This window comes from Asterias amurensis, chromosome 19 (assembly GCF_032118995.1).
Source record: "Asterias amurensis chromosome 19, ASM3211899v1".
NCBI lineage: Eukaryota > Metazoa > Echinodermata > Asteroidea > Forcipulatida > Asteriidae > Asterias > Asterias amurensis.
Genome location: NC_092666.1, coordinates 8,460,039 through 8,478,238, shown reverse-complemented (window position 1 = coordinate 8,478,238; position 18,200 = coordinate 8,460,039). Strand labels below are relative to the sequence as shown.

The window sequence follows — 18,200 nt, the reverse complement described above, 5'->3', positions numbered from 1 at the left end:
CACCGATCGGGTAAATTCAATAAGTTATGGTTTTCATCAGCAACCACTAGTTCTAGATCAATGTAACATATAATCTTGGAAAACACACTGCTACAATGTACATCTATCAGCCCCACAAGCAGAAGTTGCCATTTAAAATTGGGTAAATTTCTCGAAACAGTTCTTGCTAAAAAGCCATAATATGAGAAGTTTCATTTTCTGAACCAGAGGTTTCCAATTTCTGTTATCAGTCCGACATGAACATCCTGTGGTTTTCCTTCCCTTCTAGATTTCTAGGGATACTTGACGTTGTTTTTGTTTGATGGACTTCCTTGTTTCATACCAGCCCTGAGTAGTTTTTTTTTTTGCAGGCTTCTCTCCTACTACAACAATATGGGCCTCGGAACAAAGGATTTGAGATTTTGTAAATGTAATAATTCATCAGGCCTTCAATTTTGTTCTTAAAATTCTGATTTTTAGTTATTTCTTTTGAACCACCAGCCCACCATTTTGAAAGAAAAATCAAAATGTTCAAACACTGAAAAGGGTTGCCCTGTTTTGGGATGTCCACTTCAACCACACAATGACATACTTCATTGAATTAAAAAAGCCTAAACAATGTGCTTCTGCTCACTGTACTTATTTATAGGCAAAGGTATAAAAAAAAAAGATACAATAAAAGTCACATTGTGAAAGTTTCAGCAGAGTGCAAAGTCTACTTGTAGAGAAAAAGACAAAAACTGCCAAGTTATTTTAACAAAAATGTTGAATCCATCCAGTCCACGTTTAGCGATGTGACAGTGAGTACCAACCGCATCTCTCGCCATGGCCATCTCTGGCCAAGTTTTTATCGTCACTCATTTTTGGAGTAAATGCCAATCTATTACCCTACCTGTAACAGAAAAAGCATCATCTAAAATGTCATGTCATGTGTACCATTTGTGACTGGTTTCCTGTTTGATTGCTCAGCATAAATTTGTTTATAAATGCATCTTTGCCCTCACACCTTTTTTTGTGGGGGGTTATCACAGAGTTTCATTTCTGAAAAGAAGAAGAAAAAGAGAAAAAAGTTCTTTGGATACTTTAAGAGTGGAACGAGTTTTCCTGGAGTTATTCCCCTTAAATTGATATTTAATGTAGGGAATTTCCCTTTATTAGTTGATTGGTTTACAAGTTGCTGTACTGGCTGGCTTCAATCAGCAGCCACTGGCGGAAACACCAGGGGAAAACCCCTTCCCCACTGTGGAACTAGTTAGTAATTTCACTAGTCTTCCAGCTTTTGTACAAGGCAGTAACAAGTCTGGAAATTCTCTTTGAAAGGGCAGGGCCATTTATTTTTGTGCAAAGGGCAGTTCCAAATAAGCCTTTTTGAGATATGGCGGACACAATGCTACAAAACTATAAGGTTTGGGTAAAGTTTAGTGTATACACCCAAACCAAACAGTACACTCCTATCACGTCTGTCATACCTCAAAAAGGCTTATAGGAAAAGTCTACAGGAACATTTTGAAGGGGAACCAAGGCCAAGACCAGAGGCATTAGGGCCCAACTTCATAGAGCTGCTAAGCACACAAATTTGCTTAGCATGAAATTTTTGCCTTCATAAAAACAGGATTTCCAACCAAATTTCCACGTGGTTTTCAGGATAAGCAATCAACAGCTGAATACCAATAACGGGCAATATGCATCAAATGGAAATTTTGTTGGTAATCATGTTTTTAACAAGGAAGAAATTTCATGCTAAGCAAATTTTTGTGCTTAGCAGCTCTATGAAATTGCACCCAGATGGCCTCTGTGTAATTCCAAACTTACTGTATTTCATATTCAACAGAAATGTTTTTCAACGCTGAACTATCTAGAGAAGTGACATATTTTTCGAGAAAGAAGTAATTTTACATGAATTTGATTTCGAGACCTCCGACTTAGAACTTGAGGTCTCGAAATCAAGAATCTGAAAGCACACAACTTCGTGTGACAAGGTTTTTCTTTCATAGTTATCTCGCAACTTCGATGACCAATTGAGCTGAAATGTTCACATATATGTTTAAAATGCATATATTTTGAGATACATGTACACCAAGTGAGAAGTCTGGTCTTTGACAATTACCAATAGTGTCCACTGTCTTTAAGCTACACTTTCTATGTCTTGCTCTTCTCTATGTTCATGGGTTGATGTGGCTGGCTGCCGTAGGCGCCCTTGCATTCCAGCTGCATCTCAAACACGAAGCCGCTTTCTTTTGGTTCAGCTCACCTCTCATATGTGAGTAGATTTGTGCAACGGTTTTCACCTAAGCTACACTTTCGATGTCTGGCTCTGCTCCGTTGGTTGGTTGATGTAGGCGCCCTCGCATGCCAGCTGCATCTCCAACACGTTTAGCCTCGTTCTTCGCAATTCAGCTTTTAAGCTGCAAGTAAGGATGACTAGCCTCCCAAATTATCATGAATTATTATCATCTTCAACAGGTGATAAATTCCGTCTGGTTCTAGCGACGACGTTAAGGGAGGATGGTTGCCCTGATGATGGTGAATACACACCCCTTGACGACGGGACGCCTACTCGAGCAGACAGTTTTGAGTATGTGATGTATGGTATCGTGTACCGCATTGAAGGAGATGAGAGTAACACAGAAGCCGCCTCAAGATTGTAAGTATATTTATTGCTTTCTTGAGCTTTGCTAGATTTTTATTCGAATTTGTTATCAAACTTATACCAGCCCCAATATTGGTCGTTAAGTTCATACGGTATTAATGAAGGATCATTTTTTTCTGTGAGTGTTCACAAACTGAAAATTGTGCATGGCTTTTCACTTTTTTTTTCTCCTGACTCGTACAACAGAATAAACCAACATTCTCACTGACCAGTTTAATATTTGATGTGTATGGCTGGTCACAGCAAACGTGAACACTGTCTGCAACTTTTTTTGTAAGCTCTTTACAAATCCTGTGTGATATACTTGATGTGTGTACACATCTGTGCTAGGATTAAAAGCAAAAAGTAGTTGAGAGTAAACTATAAATAAATATTACTGTACATAGTATAGATCTATATGGTTTTATGGGTCAAGTTGCCTACGTACATGTACATGTACCGCTTGTTTTAATTTGAGTTGAAAGTTTGAGTACGTCAGCAACTTTTTCGTCAGCTCTTAAAGGCAGTGGACACTATTAGTAATTGTCAAAGACTAGCCTTCACAGTTGGTGTATCTCAACATAAACATAAAATAACAAACCTTTGAAAATTTGAGCTCAATCGGTCATCGAACTTGCGAGATAATAATGAAAGTAAGAAGCACCCTTGTCACACGAAGTTGTGTGCGTTTAGATGGTTGATTTTGAGACCTCAAGTTCTAAATCTGAGGTCTCGAAATCAAATTCGTGGAAAATAACTTCTTTCTCGAAAACTATGGCACTTCAGAGGGAGCCGTTTCTCACAACGTTTATATCATCAACCTCTCCCCATTACTCATCACCAAGAAAGGTTTTATGCTAATAATTATTTTCAGTAGTTACCAATAGTGTCCACTGCCTTTAAGAATTAACTATAAATAAATATTACTGTCAATAGATCTATATGTTTTTTGGGGTCAAGATTGCCTACGTACATGTACCGCTTGTTTTAATTTGAGTTGAAAATTTGAGTACTGTCGGCAACTTTATTGTCAGCTCTTAAAATCCTGTATGATATCTGTGGTTGGAGGTGCCTTGGATAAAAAGCAAAAAGTAATTTTGCTAAAAAAAAATTTGTAAATGTTTTTTTTTTTTAATTTATATTTTTGGACGATTGCCTGTACCTCTTTGGTTTTAATTTCAGTAGAGTCTGTAATTCTAGTGCTAGGATTAAAGGCAGTGGACACTATTGGTAATTACTCAAAATAATTATCAGCATAAAACCTTTCTTGGTGACGAGTAATGGGGAGAGGTTGATGGTATAAAACCTTGTGAGAAACGGCTCCCTCTGAAGTGATGTAGTTTTCGAGAAAGAAGTAATTTTCCACGAATTACACAACTTCGTGTGACAAGGGTGTTTTTTTCTTTCATAGTTTTCTCGCAACTCCGACGATCATTCAAGCTAAAATTTTCACAGGTTTGTTATTTTATGTACATGTTGAGATACACCAAGTGAGAAGACTGGATTTTGACAATTACCAATAGTGTCCACTGCCTTTAAAGCCATTGGACCCTTTCGGTACAGAAAGAAAAAAAAAAGTTACAGATTCAATTATCGTTAACGAGAATTACGGATTTATTTTAAACACATGTCATGACCTGTCATGACACGGCGAAACGCGCGGATACAAGGGTGGGTTTTCCCGTTATTTTCTCCCGACTCCGATGACCGATTAAGCCCAAATTTTCACAGGTTTGTTATTTGATATAGAAGTTGTGATACATTAAGTTTCGGCCTTGAGCAATACTGTTTACCGAAAGGGTCCAATGGCTTTAATAGCAACAAGTAATTGCTGTAAAATATATATTTTGGTGGGTTTTCTTAGAAAAGTTACCTGTAACTCTTTGGTTCTAATTTCAGTAGACTCACCTAAATGTAAAATGATTTAACTCAGAAATGGGACACAGTCCCTTTGCAATGTGTGCTTGTTTGATAAAAAGCATAAAATACTGGTCACAGTTGATAAGAATCCAAGCACCACATTTCCTCCTCCAATATTATTTTTAAAAAAACCACACTCCACTTCCTCGTCCCAACCCAATCCCAGAAACTTCCCCTATCCAATCAGTGACTCCCAAGTCTCCCTACCCTCATACATATTCATGACCCAGTCCCACTTGTAAGCAGACAGTGGGGAATCTAGGTCACCGATTGGCTGTGTGTACTGGCTCAGTGATTCATACCTCACGCAGGCTCATTTGCATAAGCTAAATAACTAGCATTGTGCTGAATGTGTTGGGGCAGGCAGGAAGTTAAACAGCATAAAAGACAAGTCCAGGCAAGTTTCTGGTCATATGTTCAGATGGCTTGTTTGCAGCAGCAACCTGCGTGGTGAAATCATTGTGAGTTAGCACTGTGATGATGAGGGTTGTCTCATGTGTGTGTTTTGATGATGATGATGATGCATGGTTGCATAGCTTGTGTCCACTCTGCCTGCGAGAGAGGTTCGACAGCCTGTTATTTGTGGAGACTTTATGGTCAACGTGTTTGCATTCTTATTGGAACATTACACTGTCATCTCTGGTGAGTTCTTGTAAGACTGTTTTGTTTAAAACCACCTAGAAACCTTGAAACCTTGAAACCTTGAAATGACCTTTCTAGTCATTACGTTTTCCCATGATGAAGATCTTTTATTTTTAATATTGCTTATTCTAAAGTTGCACTTTTCTGTACAAGTTTTTTTTTTGGTGGTTGATGAGTTTTTTTAGTCAAATTAAATTGTCTTTCAAATGATTTGTTGCATCTTTTTAGAATATGCTGTATTTGTAGTGCCAATGTCCTTTTCCTGAAGCTACTTTACACTTAGTAATGATGACTTTGTAGCAGTTGGATAGTAATTTTATCATGCTGATTATGGTTACATAATTCTACCTCCATGATCAAATCAAGTGAAAATTTTGAAAAGCCTCAAATTATTGTAGGTGTCAGCAGGCTGTTTCCTTTCAGTTCAAATAATCATAGGCTATTTTTATTGTATAATATCTACATTTATATAGGGTTAAAACGATCGGACAGTTCCAAAAACCAAAGGTATACTTTATAATGGTTTCGTCCTTGTAAAGTCATGTTTCAACTTGCCCCATAAACAGTGCCAGAGGGGGGGTAAAAAGTGAATGGACACTATTTTGGGGCTACTTCTCAACCACAAAATAAGTCTTACCAACAGCTTCAATCCAAACCTTTGTATATACATTTTAGTCACTTCCACGATTTATTATGGGTTTTGTTTGCATCAAACTTATTTTATTTTACCTTAATTTTTTGTGTTTTATTTTTTATCCATCAATGAGGCATATCAGTTTTATCAAACTTTGACAGATCAAATCTCATAATTGAAGTGGTTTTTAAATTTTTTGAACGAATTGCAGTCGAACGACCCACGAATAAATTGACTCATATCAATCCAAAATCATTGGTAGAATAAAATGCTGTGTCAAACACTTATGCCGGGACTATTTTTAGAAAGAAATGAAATTGAACTGTAATTAGATTAAGGTGAAAAACCCTAGACGGTCGCGATTTGAATGATTCAGAAAGATGACAAATCATGATTCAGCCCCATCTTCTTCTTGCGTATGTCAAGAACAAAAATTTAAAAAAAGCCCCATGATGGACAGACGTGCTATGATCAGTGGAACATTTTGAAATGGAAAATGTCTTCAGTAAGTAAGAGGCTCTGTTCATGAGTTTATCACTGGATCAAGTAAAGAACCCATTTAAAATCTAACCCATAAAATTGTGTGTACTTTATAGACCTTGGACACTGTTACTGTTTAGAAAAATTATTATTTTATTTGTTTGCTTTTTTAACTTGTAGCCTAAATTGTGAGGCATTGTAAACATTCCATGCTTAGCAGGATTAGGTAGTGAGCTTGTTGTAGGATTATTGGCACATTATAGTTGGCTTGTTACTCATGACTACATGGTGCTAAGCACATTTGTTTGTACTGAGGACAATCAGCCCTTGTTGTCCTTAGACATTTGTTAACTATAATAATAATAATAATAATAATAAGACTTGTAATGCGCACATATCCACCCTGCTGGGTGTTCAAGGCGCAGGAATGATATAATGAATGATATAAAGGATAATACACTACACATTGTGGTTGGCTTGTGATTACTTCACGCTAAGCACATTTGTCTATGCTTACCAATATTAAGCCAGCGTCCTTGGACGTATGTCAAGTATGAGTAACGAAGGATAAAGTAGTTGGGATAATTGGTATGGATTGTTCACAGTTGTCTGATAGGGAAGTATTTAATTTGGGTTGTGTGTCTGACTGCATGACTGCATGTTTGTCAGCTTTCTTCTAATGACTCATTCTCGTTTCAAGAGGCCACGTTTAATGCATTCATACAAATTTATGGCTGAGATTCATGATCAAGTAAAAGGTAGGGTCATACTTTGGTAACGACCTGAAGAAAAAAAAATTGAAACTTTTATCCAAAAGCCTACTTGTCAAAAAGACGGCGATGACTGAATAATATGTCCTACAACACCAATTTGTCAGAAGTGTGAATATTATTTGGAATGCAGTCAGAAGTTTTAGACTGCACTTTGAACATCCAGGAATATACAACGAAAAAATCATTCCGATGTGTATATTATTTGGAATGGAGTCAGAAGTTTTAGATTGCACTTTTAACATCCAGGAATATACAAAGAATTTTCATTCCGATGGCATTCAGGCTCATTCTGCCTCTAGTGCGACTAGGGTATAAATGTGAATAGATTTAAACATTCTTTATGAAAGTATGTACATTGGCCTGCTTTCTCAACAAGTAGAATCTTTTCAGGATTTTGTTTTCCCCAAAAAATATCCTTGAGCCAATACTTTTTCTTGAAAGATGTAAAGTAGAAAGGAACAAAAAAATAGTTCATATTGTTTCAAAATACATCTTGGGCCTGTTAGCCATTTTCTTAAATTACAAATTCATCAAATGTCATCGCTGAAGAGTAGGAAGTAAACCAGTATTCTGATAACTACATGACCGAGAGTGAAGCCATATTTGAATTGGCAGCTTCGGCTACAGTTGTGGCTACAGCTATTGCTGTTGTCAAGGGTATTCTAGTCTTCAATGCATGATGACGAGGTGATCCAGCCGTAGTCATAGCTGTATAGCCGCAATGACACGGCCAGAGGTTCACGGTCTACAATAATAAATGATAATAATAATGCATTTATAATGTGCCATCTATCTAGTGTACAAGACCCTATTCCGAGGCGCAGAACAGAAAACAATACATATTCAACAAAAAAAGAAATATAGAACACAATAAAACATTATACAATGAATAATCTACTGTCAAGACGTGTAACAAGCTAAGTGTATGAGGATTTAAATAAATGAGTTTTCTGCAAGTTTTTAAACAATGAAAGAGCACTACAGCATCTGATGTTTATTAGGTAAAGTGTTCCAAAGTTTAGGAGCACAAGCAGAGAGGACAATACCAACAGCGCTATGGACCAACAGAGTGTTCTCATGTGACATCAATCAATGTGAATACATCTGCTGGTTCCATTGCGATGTCTGGTGGATGCTACAGGATGGACAGGGAACCAGTCAAAACGTCACATGGTCTGATTTTTGATATTGTAAATCAGTCGGCAGAGGTTTTCTTGGGGAAAATGTTAGGTTAAATTTTCAAACCATATTGGATTATTGACGTACGTATAATGCAACTTTTTACATCGTATGTTCATAAATTAATGTTCAGTTAAGTGTTTCTAAGAGTTTACTTAGTGTTCTTATGATGTTTCTTTCCAATATGAAGGAGTGTTGACGTTTATTGACTTGCTGGCCCATACTAACTGTAAACACATTACTTTTGGCCGTTTCCAAATTGACCCCTGCACTAACCCAAAATGTTTTGACAACTTCTAGTTTTTTTCTTCTTGTTTATTCATCAAATAATTATTTCAGAAGTAAAAGTTGAGATTGTTAATGGTACATGTAGCTTTGCTATTATCAATACCTATCTTGTTGCTTCACTAGCCATTAGCCATAACCCATATGCCAAATCTATAGCCATTTACCTCAATTCGAAGAGACTTACCATCACGCCATGATGACCTTTGTTTAAACCCATGTCGAGGGTTTTCGTTTTCAGCGAGAGCAAGTTGTTGTCATGCCACATCATGAGTCAGCAAGTGATTCAGACTGAATGTTTCATCCTTAAGTGTCACCATCTAAGGAAAGTCCGATATATCCTCTTCCTTCTCTTCTGAAGTGTCTCTCCCGAGAAAACAGTTAAATGCAGAAATTCTTCCTGTTTTTTTTTTTTTGGGGGGGGGGTTCAATTTGTTTGATTGTGTATGCATGCAACTTTTTCTTGGACCAGCTGAATTCCTCTTCTTTTCCCCTCTGACACCAGTTTGACGATAATGATCATTCACAATTTCAGTTTAAAGGGTCACGCATGTTTTTCACATTAGTAGAAGCAACCTGCTTCAAGTTGATAAGGGCATGCCTAGTGTCAATTATACAGCTATATTATAATTCATCAAGCCATTTGATACCTGGGAAGCTTGACATGCGCTGATTAACAAAATCGTCTATCCAGAATCAACAAATGAATTTAGCACGAGCCATTACAGATTCGTTAGCAAGTTTTCAAGCATTATTCGTGAAAAGAACTACCTGCATTTTTACTTGTCTGAAACTCTTGACGGATTATTGGCAGACAGACTCTAACTTTGCGGTTTATTGATGTTGAACTAAACAATAGAATCATCATTATTGGTGAATCATCATGACCTTTGACACAAGCTGGGTACGTGACCTGCGGGTCATGACATTTTTACGTCTCGCAGAGTAATCAGGGATCAAGTTGATAAAGTGGCTGCTTTAAAATATTTTTGAAAAAAATTACATTGAGTTTGCATTACTGTGGCTGCTGCCCGACTCCGTTTTACCTTTGCAAAGAAATTTGTCAAGCCGTATTTTCTGCTTTTAAAACAACCTTATGAAATTAGGATGAGTTCTTTTTTCATACCAGCCTGAATGATTGACTGGGATGGGGTGACTTCGCAAGGGCGTAGCATTAAAACAAAATAAATAAATACAGCAAAGTTTTCCTGTTGGGACTTCCTGTTATGTTGATACTAGAAGTGACATCAGCTATATTTAGTTGCAGTTTCATATCCTGCACTGGGTGTATACTTTATATGGTGTGTGTTTTTTTCATTTGTGCACATTCATTGTTGTCTTTCCAGGCCCATTTCTCCTTGGCGTTACTTTCAGTTTAATACTTTTCTAAACAAGAGTAGTGTCGCGTTGGCGGTAAACCCTGTTGGTTTTGTTTTGGGTGTTCCCACATTCTCTGTGAGTCGTTTTTGTATTGTGTTAATACAGGCCTGATACTTAACTGGGCAACAAAGACGATTGGCTCCATACCCCTAGGTCATTGCCTTGGTGCCCTTAAAATGCTCCTGTATAAATTTACAATTCCTTCATATCATATAGTGTTGACATCTAGGTTTTGCCCTTTCACAGAGGAAATGCCTTGGTGCCCTTGCCCTTTCAAAAACGAAACATACAGGCTTGGTAATTTATTGTTGTCAACAAAATTGTTTACCTTCAACTGTTGTTTACAGCCTGAAAACCAGGCAGACCTGGCAACAAAGTTTTTGGTACTCGTAACAACAGAGGTCAGTTTACCTCTAGCAGCAGGGGCCATTTTACCCCTTAGAAACAGAGGCCTACATGTAGTTCTCTGTTGCCCTTCCTTTTGACCTGAAATTCTTTTTAAAACAAACCTGAAGAATTTTAATTTTGAAAGAATATGGTGTATTTTCCTTTCAAAGATAAAATTGTAGGCCTGCAGTGGATCTTTTCTTGGTCGGGTTATTGTAATGCCCTTTAAATTTTGGGAAATCCATTGTCCATTTGTTCATGATAATTGTTTCCTTTACTTTCTGCCAGCTGACATTGTTATTCTCTGTCTGACCTTTGACCTTCTATTGTCATTGTTTGACCCCTCCCTCCAAAGAGCACCCATTTGGGAACTCAAGTATAAAAAGTTCTTTCCAGCATTATTGTCAGTCAGCATCATTTAGAAATCTTCACCCTGCCCCTTGCTCATCCTCTCAACCACCTGTCCGTCTCTCCGTCCATCCTTCTTCTCCCAGACATCTTACTTAACTCTGACATCAAATTAACATGAATTTGTTTACTCCGTCTGCCTTGACCGTCTGTCCTGAAAGTAAATCCTCGCTGCGGTTACGTGGTCGTGTTCAAAGCATCTTTTTATCTAATATCCACGCTGTCTTGTCGTCTTTCTCGCCGCGTCTTTGAGGCCTACTCAGTCCTCCCACGACGATGACCGCCGTTTCCCTCAAACATCTTCGCCTCCGTCCCACGTTTTCCTGAAAGTGCCCTCCCTGTGTCTTGGGTTTATTATTCTCATCCTTAACGAGATGATCTGTAGGGTCAGACCGGCAGGAAAGACGGACCATGGCTTTGGATGTTGTTGCTTTGTGCATTTTACTGGTGATTCATATGCGTACCTACGTACAGAGAATAGCTGAACTTTAGATGAACCCAACTCTTTAAAGGAGCAGACAGTGTCTAGCGTCTGAATACAGCGTACATGTGTAATGATCGGTGTTTCTTTGAGTAAGATTGTCAAGAGATTTTGTAGCAGTGAACATTAATCCATTGTCTTGACATTGTTTATGTTTTTACAGAATGTACTCATATCAGGAACTTTTCATTAATTGCTTAATTTAATTTAAAGTTGGTGAGACTTAACTGCTGATTTTTAAAAAACAAAAATTTCAACGAACAAATTTTATGAACAACGATTAAAGTATCCAGCCGAAATTTGACAGTCCTTTGTAAAACTTGACTCCACAAAATGATGTGCCATGTTAGTTTATGGAGTATTTAGGGCAAACTGTGCAATTTCGAGACATATTTGTGTAGATCGTTATATTCTACTATTAAAGCATCTTTCTGACCATGTATGCATTTTATACTGAACGGTTTCAAACACGTTTCATAGACCAACTCACCCGATCCAAGGCTACGTGTCCCTTTAATGTGTTCATGTCAATCTGTGCTGTCTGTGTAGATGACTGGGACTATACTCCCAAAGGCGAGCATGCCTAGTGTTGAAGAGACTGAATTAGGATTCTAAGAAATTGCCTTTTTGGCATGTAAAATAAAAAAACACGTTACTGTTTTATTCTGTTTTCTCGGTTGAGGGAATTTAAGCACTCTATATGACACTTCTAATTTGTACCAGTGGCTTTGATATCGGGACAAAATTTAGGAATCCTGTCGGGCATGGTTTGGAACAGCAAAACTTGCCCAGAACCAAGTTACCAACCTAAATACCCTGTAATGTAGGTTGCTTGTCAGTGATTATCTGCTTATTTAGGCTTGGCAGTTAATTTTGTTAAGCACCTTTTTCGGCTGGACGGTGGGCAATGGACTAAGTTTTTGTAGAGCTTCTTTTTTAATGTGGAAAATATTGATATAAAATACATTAAGGTGTTGCCTCCAGCGTGCAGATTTTATGCCCAACTACGTACTTACAGACACAGAACACTACTGGTAATTCTCAAAGACCAAGTCTTCTCACTTGGTGTATCTCAACATTTGCATAAAATAATAAACCTTTTGAAAATTTGAGCTCAATTGGTCAGTGAAGTTGGGAGATTACTAGAAAAGAAAAAACACCCTTGTCACACGAAGTTGTGTGCTTTCAGATGCTTGATTTCGAGACCTCAAAATCTAAATCTGAGGTCTCGAAATCAAATTCGCTGAAAACTACTTCTTTCTTGAAACTACGTCACATCAGAGGGAGCCGTTTCTCAAAATGCTTTTTTTTCTATCAACCTCTCCCCATTACTCGTTACCAAGTAAGGTATTATGCTAATAATTATTTTGAGTAATTACCAGTAGTGTCCACTGCCTTTAACATTGTCGCCATGTTTTTTATGTATATATGTTTTGAACACTCATACAGGTCGTGTATTAGTCTTCAGTTTTGTGTAGTTTAGTTTGACACTACTAACGGCGTTGGATCTGGCCATTCTGTAGTGGCAGTGTGGTTAGCTGGTTGTCCGTAATAATCTCTCAACCAACTGGCTACTCACAAAGCCGCTATAGGGTGGCCCCACTCATCTTCAACCAACTGTGTAACCTTCAGATCATCGTAATCTTCAACCATAAACATCATAATCTTCAACCAACATCTTAATCTTCAACCAACATCTTGATCTTCAACCAACATCATAACTTTCAACCCACATCATAACTTTCAACCCACATCTTAACATCATAACCTTCAACCATGAACATCTTCAACCAATGTCTTAACCTTCAACTATGAACATCATAATCTTCAACCAGGCCTGATACTTCACAGAGGCAACAAAGGCGATTGCCTCCATGCCCCTGATCATTGCCCTGATGCCCTTGAAATGCCCTAGTAGAAGTTTACAATTTCCTCATACATGAAGGGTGCACTTTACTGAGGAGAAAATGCCTTGGTGCCCTTGCCCTTTAAAAAAAATGGGCAAACAGGCTTAAACCAACATCATAACCTTCAACCCACATCTTAATGCTCAATAACATCATAATCTTCAATCAACGTCATAACCTTCAGCTAATGTCTTAACCTTCAACCAGCGCAAAAATCTTCAACATCAACATAACAACCCTAGTTTACACTACTCTCTGAATTTTTGCGTTTTTTAAATGTCTTTGTTTTTAAGCATTTGAACTTTCTGTGTAGGATGTCTTGCTTCATTTTATCAAAACAAACTTCTGGAAAGATTTATACATGTATCTGCAATTGAACTTGTATTTTTCTCTGCATTTTTCTGAGAAATGAATATTGCTCTGGACATTTGTTGCATGCATCTGAATCTATATCAACTTAAATTCCACTTCGCATAATTTGGTTTTAAGTGGACTTGTTTATTTCTGACAAACACGCGTCGCCCTTTTTTAAGATTATAATATAATATTTCACAGTTGCAGAAACCATTTACTTTGTTTATCAAAATTAGACAAGCATATCGACTAGTATCAACATTCAACATCTGTGATGTAGATTAATAGCAAAGTTCACCGCCGGGTTTTGATCATGGTTTTCTGAATCACTTTGTTTCATTTTGATCGTGTTTGTAGAAAGGGGTTATAGTTGGGCAACCTTGCATGTCGCAATCTCTTAGGTAGTCGACCCTCTTTATTAAATGAGTTCGGAAAGTATGACTTTTCCAAATATACAATGATTTATGACATCGAAGGAAATGTCACTAGATTGCTTTTAGAAGCTTTGATTATTAGTTTGGGTCGTGTGATTTCTATTAATATTAGCCTTTGCTCGCTGGTAATTTGTGATGATGTGCAGTGAAGCAGAGACAATTATACTAGACAAACATGGCGTTAGCTTATTAATGGATTCATCAACCCCTGGCATAAAACAATCTTTGGTTCTCTGGGATCTGTTTTTTTGCTGTACAAGGCTGGTTGTCATACAAGGTTGTTTTCTGTTGACAGGGTAAATAAAAAGAAGGGGAAGGATATGAGTACATGTAGGTGTCTTGTGGGTTGATCTTACCCCAAGGTATGAGGTATTTCACCAAATTACATTTTTTAAAGATAATTTAATAATAGCAAAATATTGTTTGTGGCGTAGGTGTTTATTCATGGAATCTCTCAGAAACCAGATTTCTATTTGAGAAGTGTGGATGGAAACAATTTGGTTACTGGACTGTGTAGTTTAATCAGTCTGCGTAATGCCTCAGTTTTTATTGCAGTCAGCACCAAGAAGGTTTTTTTTTCAAATGTAGGCTAAAAAGAATTAGTAAACCTTGTTTATATATAATGTTGAAAATGAAAGCAAGTTTGTGTTTGCAGTCGAAGTGCCTTAATTGTTGGAACATACTGTACAACATCAGATTGAGAGAGACTTTTGTGTGTATGTTGAAGGCACAATCTATTGGTAAATATAAGTTTTAAAACAATTTGCCAAAACAAATTTTCTGGCCAAACCGCTGTATGGACAGTGATAAAAGAGTAAAAGAAAAATACAATTACTTATTTTGCAATTTCAAAACAAAATGCAAACGTTTTCCAGGACCAACTTGATGTTTTGAGTAATTTCCTATTATGTTATTCATTTCCTTCTGCCCATGCTCCGTATTGGGGCCTTCTCAGTTGGTTTACTTCTTTCTTTCTGTTAAATTGTATACCAGGCCTGATACTTCTCAGAGGCAACGAAAGTGATTGCCTCATTGCCCCCCTAGTCATTGCCTTGGTGCCCTTGAAATGCTCCAGTAGAAATTTACAATTTTCTCATAAGGGTGCTCTTCAGTATACCAAGATTTTATTTTGTGAATGTTCTAGAAGCTTTGAACATTAATTTCCCTTGCTGTATACTGTACCTCAGCATGATAAAGCACTGTGTCTGTGACTCTGTAATATGACGTGTATTCAAATCAAGCTACGATGACTAAAGCAGATGTAGTCACTACTGAGAATGAGTCAGCTTCGGAATCTTGTTTGTGTCTCTCTCGAATAACGAGCGGCCTATTGCACAGATTGGGTTTGTCACGCTAAGTGGCAGTGAAATTGCTTAGCAATTTTGTCCTCTAAGTTTTGTGTTAGTTTTATTAACTTTGGTCGATTTTGGCGCTATATAAATTCCCTCCAATTGATTGATTGATTTTATCTGTTCAAGCAAGCATGATACGTGTACATCCATTCTTACTTGTCTGATTCTGATTTTGTATGCTCTCTGATAAATCAGCAAAATGGTTTTCTATCAGCCTTCGGGCAGTCACTCCTGCTTCAAGTGGCAATTAATTTGCTTAGTATTTTTTTCAGGTTACTGTTTAGTTTTCCCTTGTTAAGATAAGCCAGGTATATTTACTCTTACTTATTATTAGGGCAGTCATTTGTGTTTTTAGCGGCAATTAAGTTTCTGTTTATTTTTCTCTTTTTAAGAGTTCTAAGCCCTGCACACTTAAGTTAGTCATTTCTGCTTAGTGTCAATAAACTTGCTTAAAATTTTTCCGTGTCTTTTCTTCCTGATGGGGAGTGGTGACTGAGAGTGAAGACAGTTTTTGTTTTGTTTCCAAATTGAAATAATTTTCCAAATTGGAGTCCCGTTTTGATTCTGGTGTTCAAAGGTACCCCCATTACTCAATGTCCAAGGTCAAGTTAAGTAAAGGCATCAGGATAAAAGCCTTGCTGAATAAAACTGTTGTCAGTTGAGTTATTTACTCAGTGGGTTAACCACCCTCAGCTATTGTGCAATTCATCATAAAATGCAATACCAACTTGGGGAATACCCACTTGAGAAAAGTGGCATAATGCAGTAATGAGGCTTTTGTTACACAACAAAGGTGTCACAGTTTGGACTTTAACAAAAGAATAGGAGAGCTTCCTGAACAACACTTGTGCATGTAGGCCTACTCTTTTGATCATGTTTTTAAGCTTTGTACTTACATGTAGATAGCTGTATTTACAGATTGAATCATGACTGGTTCTGATGGGAAAGATGTTAAACAATAGTTTTAATACTATTCAGTTTTAGTTTTTATAAATTTGATTTCAGAGAAGTATTTCAGTGTGATTGTACTCCAAGTGTGCAAAGAAAGTTGCTGTCCAATGTTTCTTACAATGTACAATATAAACTTGCACTTAAAGCCATTATACACTTTCGGTAAACAGTATTGTCCAAGTCCCACACTTCGTGTATCACAACTTATATATAAAATAACAATCCTGTGGAAATTTAGGCTCAATCGGACATCGGAGTCGGGAGAAAATAACGGGAAAACCCACTCCTGTTTTCGCGCGTTTCGCCGTGTCATGACATGTGTTTATAACAAATCCGTAATTCTCGTTAACGAGAATTTTTATTGTTTTACCGTTTTCTCAAAAAGTAAAGCATTTCATGGACTAATATTTCAAGAGAAGTCTTTCACCATTACCTTCTGTAAACCCTGTAAATTATTTGTAAATCTGTGAACTTTTTTTTTTTTTTTTCTGTACCGAAAGGGTCCAATGGCTTTAATCATTTGAACAACTACAACATTTTTGTCAGTCTTCAGAAAAGAACCATCTCATGTAGAGATTATCATTACATGGTGTTACCGTAAACCTTACAATATCGTATTTCCACCATGCAAAGTTTCAAATCCTACTTATATATTCTATTCTTAGATTGTAAATCTGGGAATGTTTGAAAGGGTGCCAAGGCAACGACCAGGGCAACAGAAGAAATGGCCTCATACATGTAGCACTCATTGAAATTTTCCGCCCTGTGACTTTGACTGGTTTTGTTGTTGCCATGTTGATGTTTGTTTTGGGTGGCTTGGGTTGTTTAGGGTGTTTGTTTCTGATTCAAGTAACAGTCCGATGAGTCAGTCGGGAGCTGATTAATATCAAACACAAAAAATATTTATTGAATTACTCAGGGCCACGGAAGCCATGCCCTCCGGTGCCCCTGATCTTGGCCTTGGTGCCCCTTCTAAAGTTTACCATTGACTTAAATGCAGTGGATACTATTGGTAATTACTCAAAATAGTTATTAGCATAAAACCTGTGTTGGTAACGGTATTGGGGAGAGGATGGTGGTATAAAACATTGTGAGAAACAGCTCCCCCTGAAGTGCCATAGTTTTGGAGAAAGAAGTTATTTTCCACGAATTTGATTTTGAGACCTTAAGTTTAGAACTTGAGGTCTCGAAATCAACCATCTTAACACACACAACTTCGTGTGACAAGGGTGTTTTCTTCTTTCATTATCTCGCAACTTTGATGACCGATTGAGCTCAAATTTTCAAAGGTTTGTTATTTTATGCATATGTTGAGATACACCAACTGTGAAGGCTAGTCTTTGACAATTACCAATAGTGTCCACTGCCTTTAAAGAAGTGTGGAAGTGCCTTTTCAACAAGTTAAAAGAAGAAATTACTGGCCTGAGCATTGACACTTGCTTTATCATATAAAATATTGAACAGGGTTTGCTTTCAAAGAGATTTTCCTCAACTCCCAAACTTTCTACAATGATGCAACCCTGTGTCCTACCTACAAATGTAGGCTCTAGTTTTCCATTTTGAGGTGGGCAGTTCTCTCTTCTTAGAACATTGCTTTTTATTGAGAGTTTTTAAGGAAAGAATTGATACACCGCAAAAAGCAACCAGTCAAAAGTCCACAATATAAAGTCCATGTTGTATTAATAAACTTTATAATTCCACCTTTCCTTGACATATGTAGCTCCATGTTTTGGAGTAAGACAAAGGTTCAGCATGTGAGACTTCCTCTTTTCAGCTGATTTCCTCTTTTGGGGTTTTGATTTTCCTTTTTTTCCCCCCCCCCCTTCACTTTCTGTGTACAAAAGTATAGGAGTAGTTTCTTTTCATCTTATTTCTTGCCCGGTTTTCTCTTTTCCTCTTTTTTTCATGGATAGTTACTCACATGGCTGACTTAGGATTACCGGTGATATAAACACCGTTCGTTCATACATTTAGTGAAGTACCATGGATCCATGGTTCAATGTTCAACACACGTGTATTAATACT

The 18,200-nt window shown here is 37.3% G+C and overlaps 1 protein-coding gene across 1 annotated transcript in view; it reads left to right on the top strand.

The window, feature by feature from the left end:
• Window positions 1–18,200, top strand: part of LOC139951455 (DNA-directed RNA polymerases I, II, and III subunit RPABC3-like) — a 49,881-nt gene that overhangs the window by 27,130 nt on the left and 4,551 nt on the right. The window contains exon 3 of the mRNA XM_071950361.1: window positions 2,443–2,623. Within this exon, the coding sequence (XP_071806462.1) occupies window positions 2,443–2,623 (181 nt within the window). The remainder of the gene's footprint in view (window positions 1–2,442; window positions 2,624–18,200) is intronic.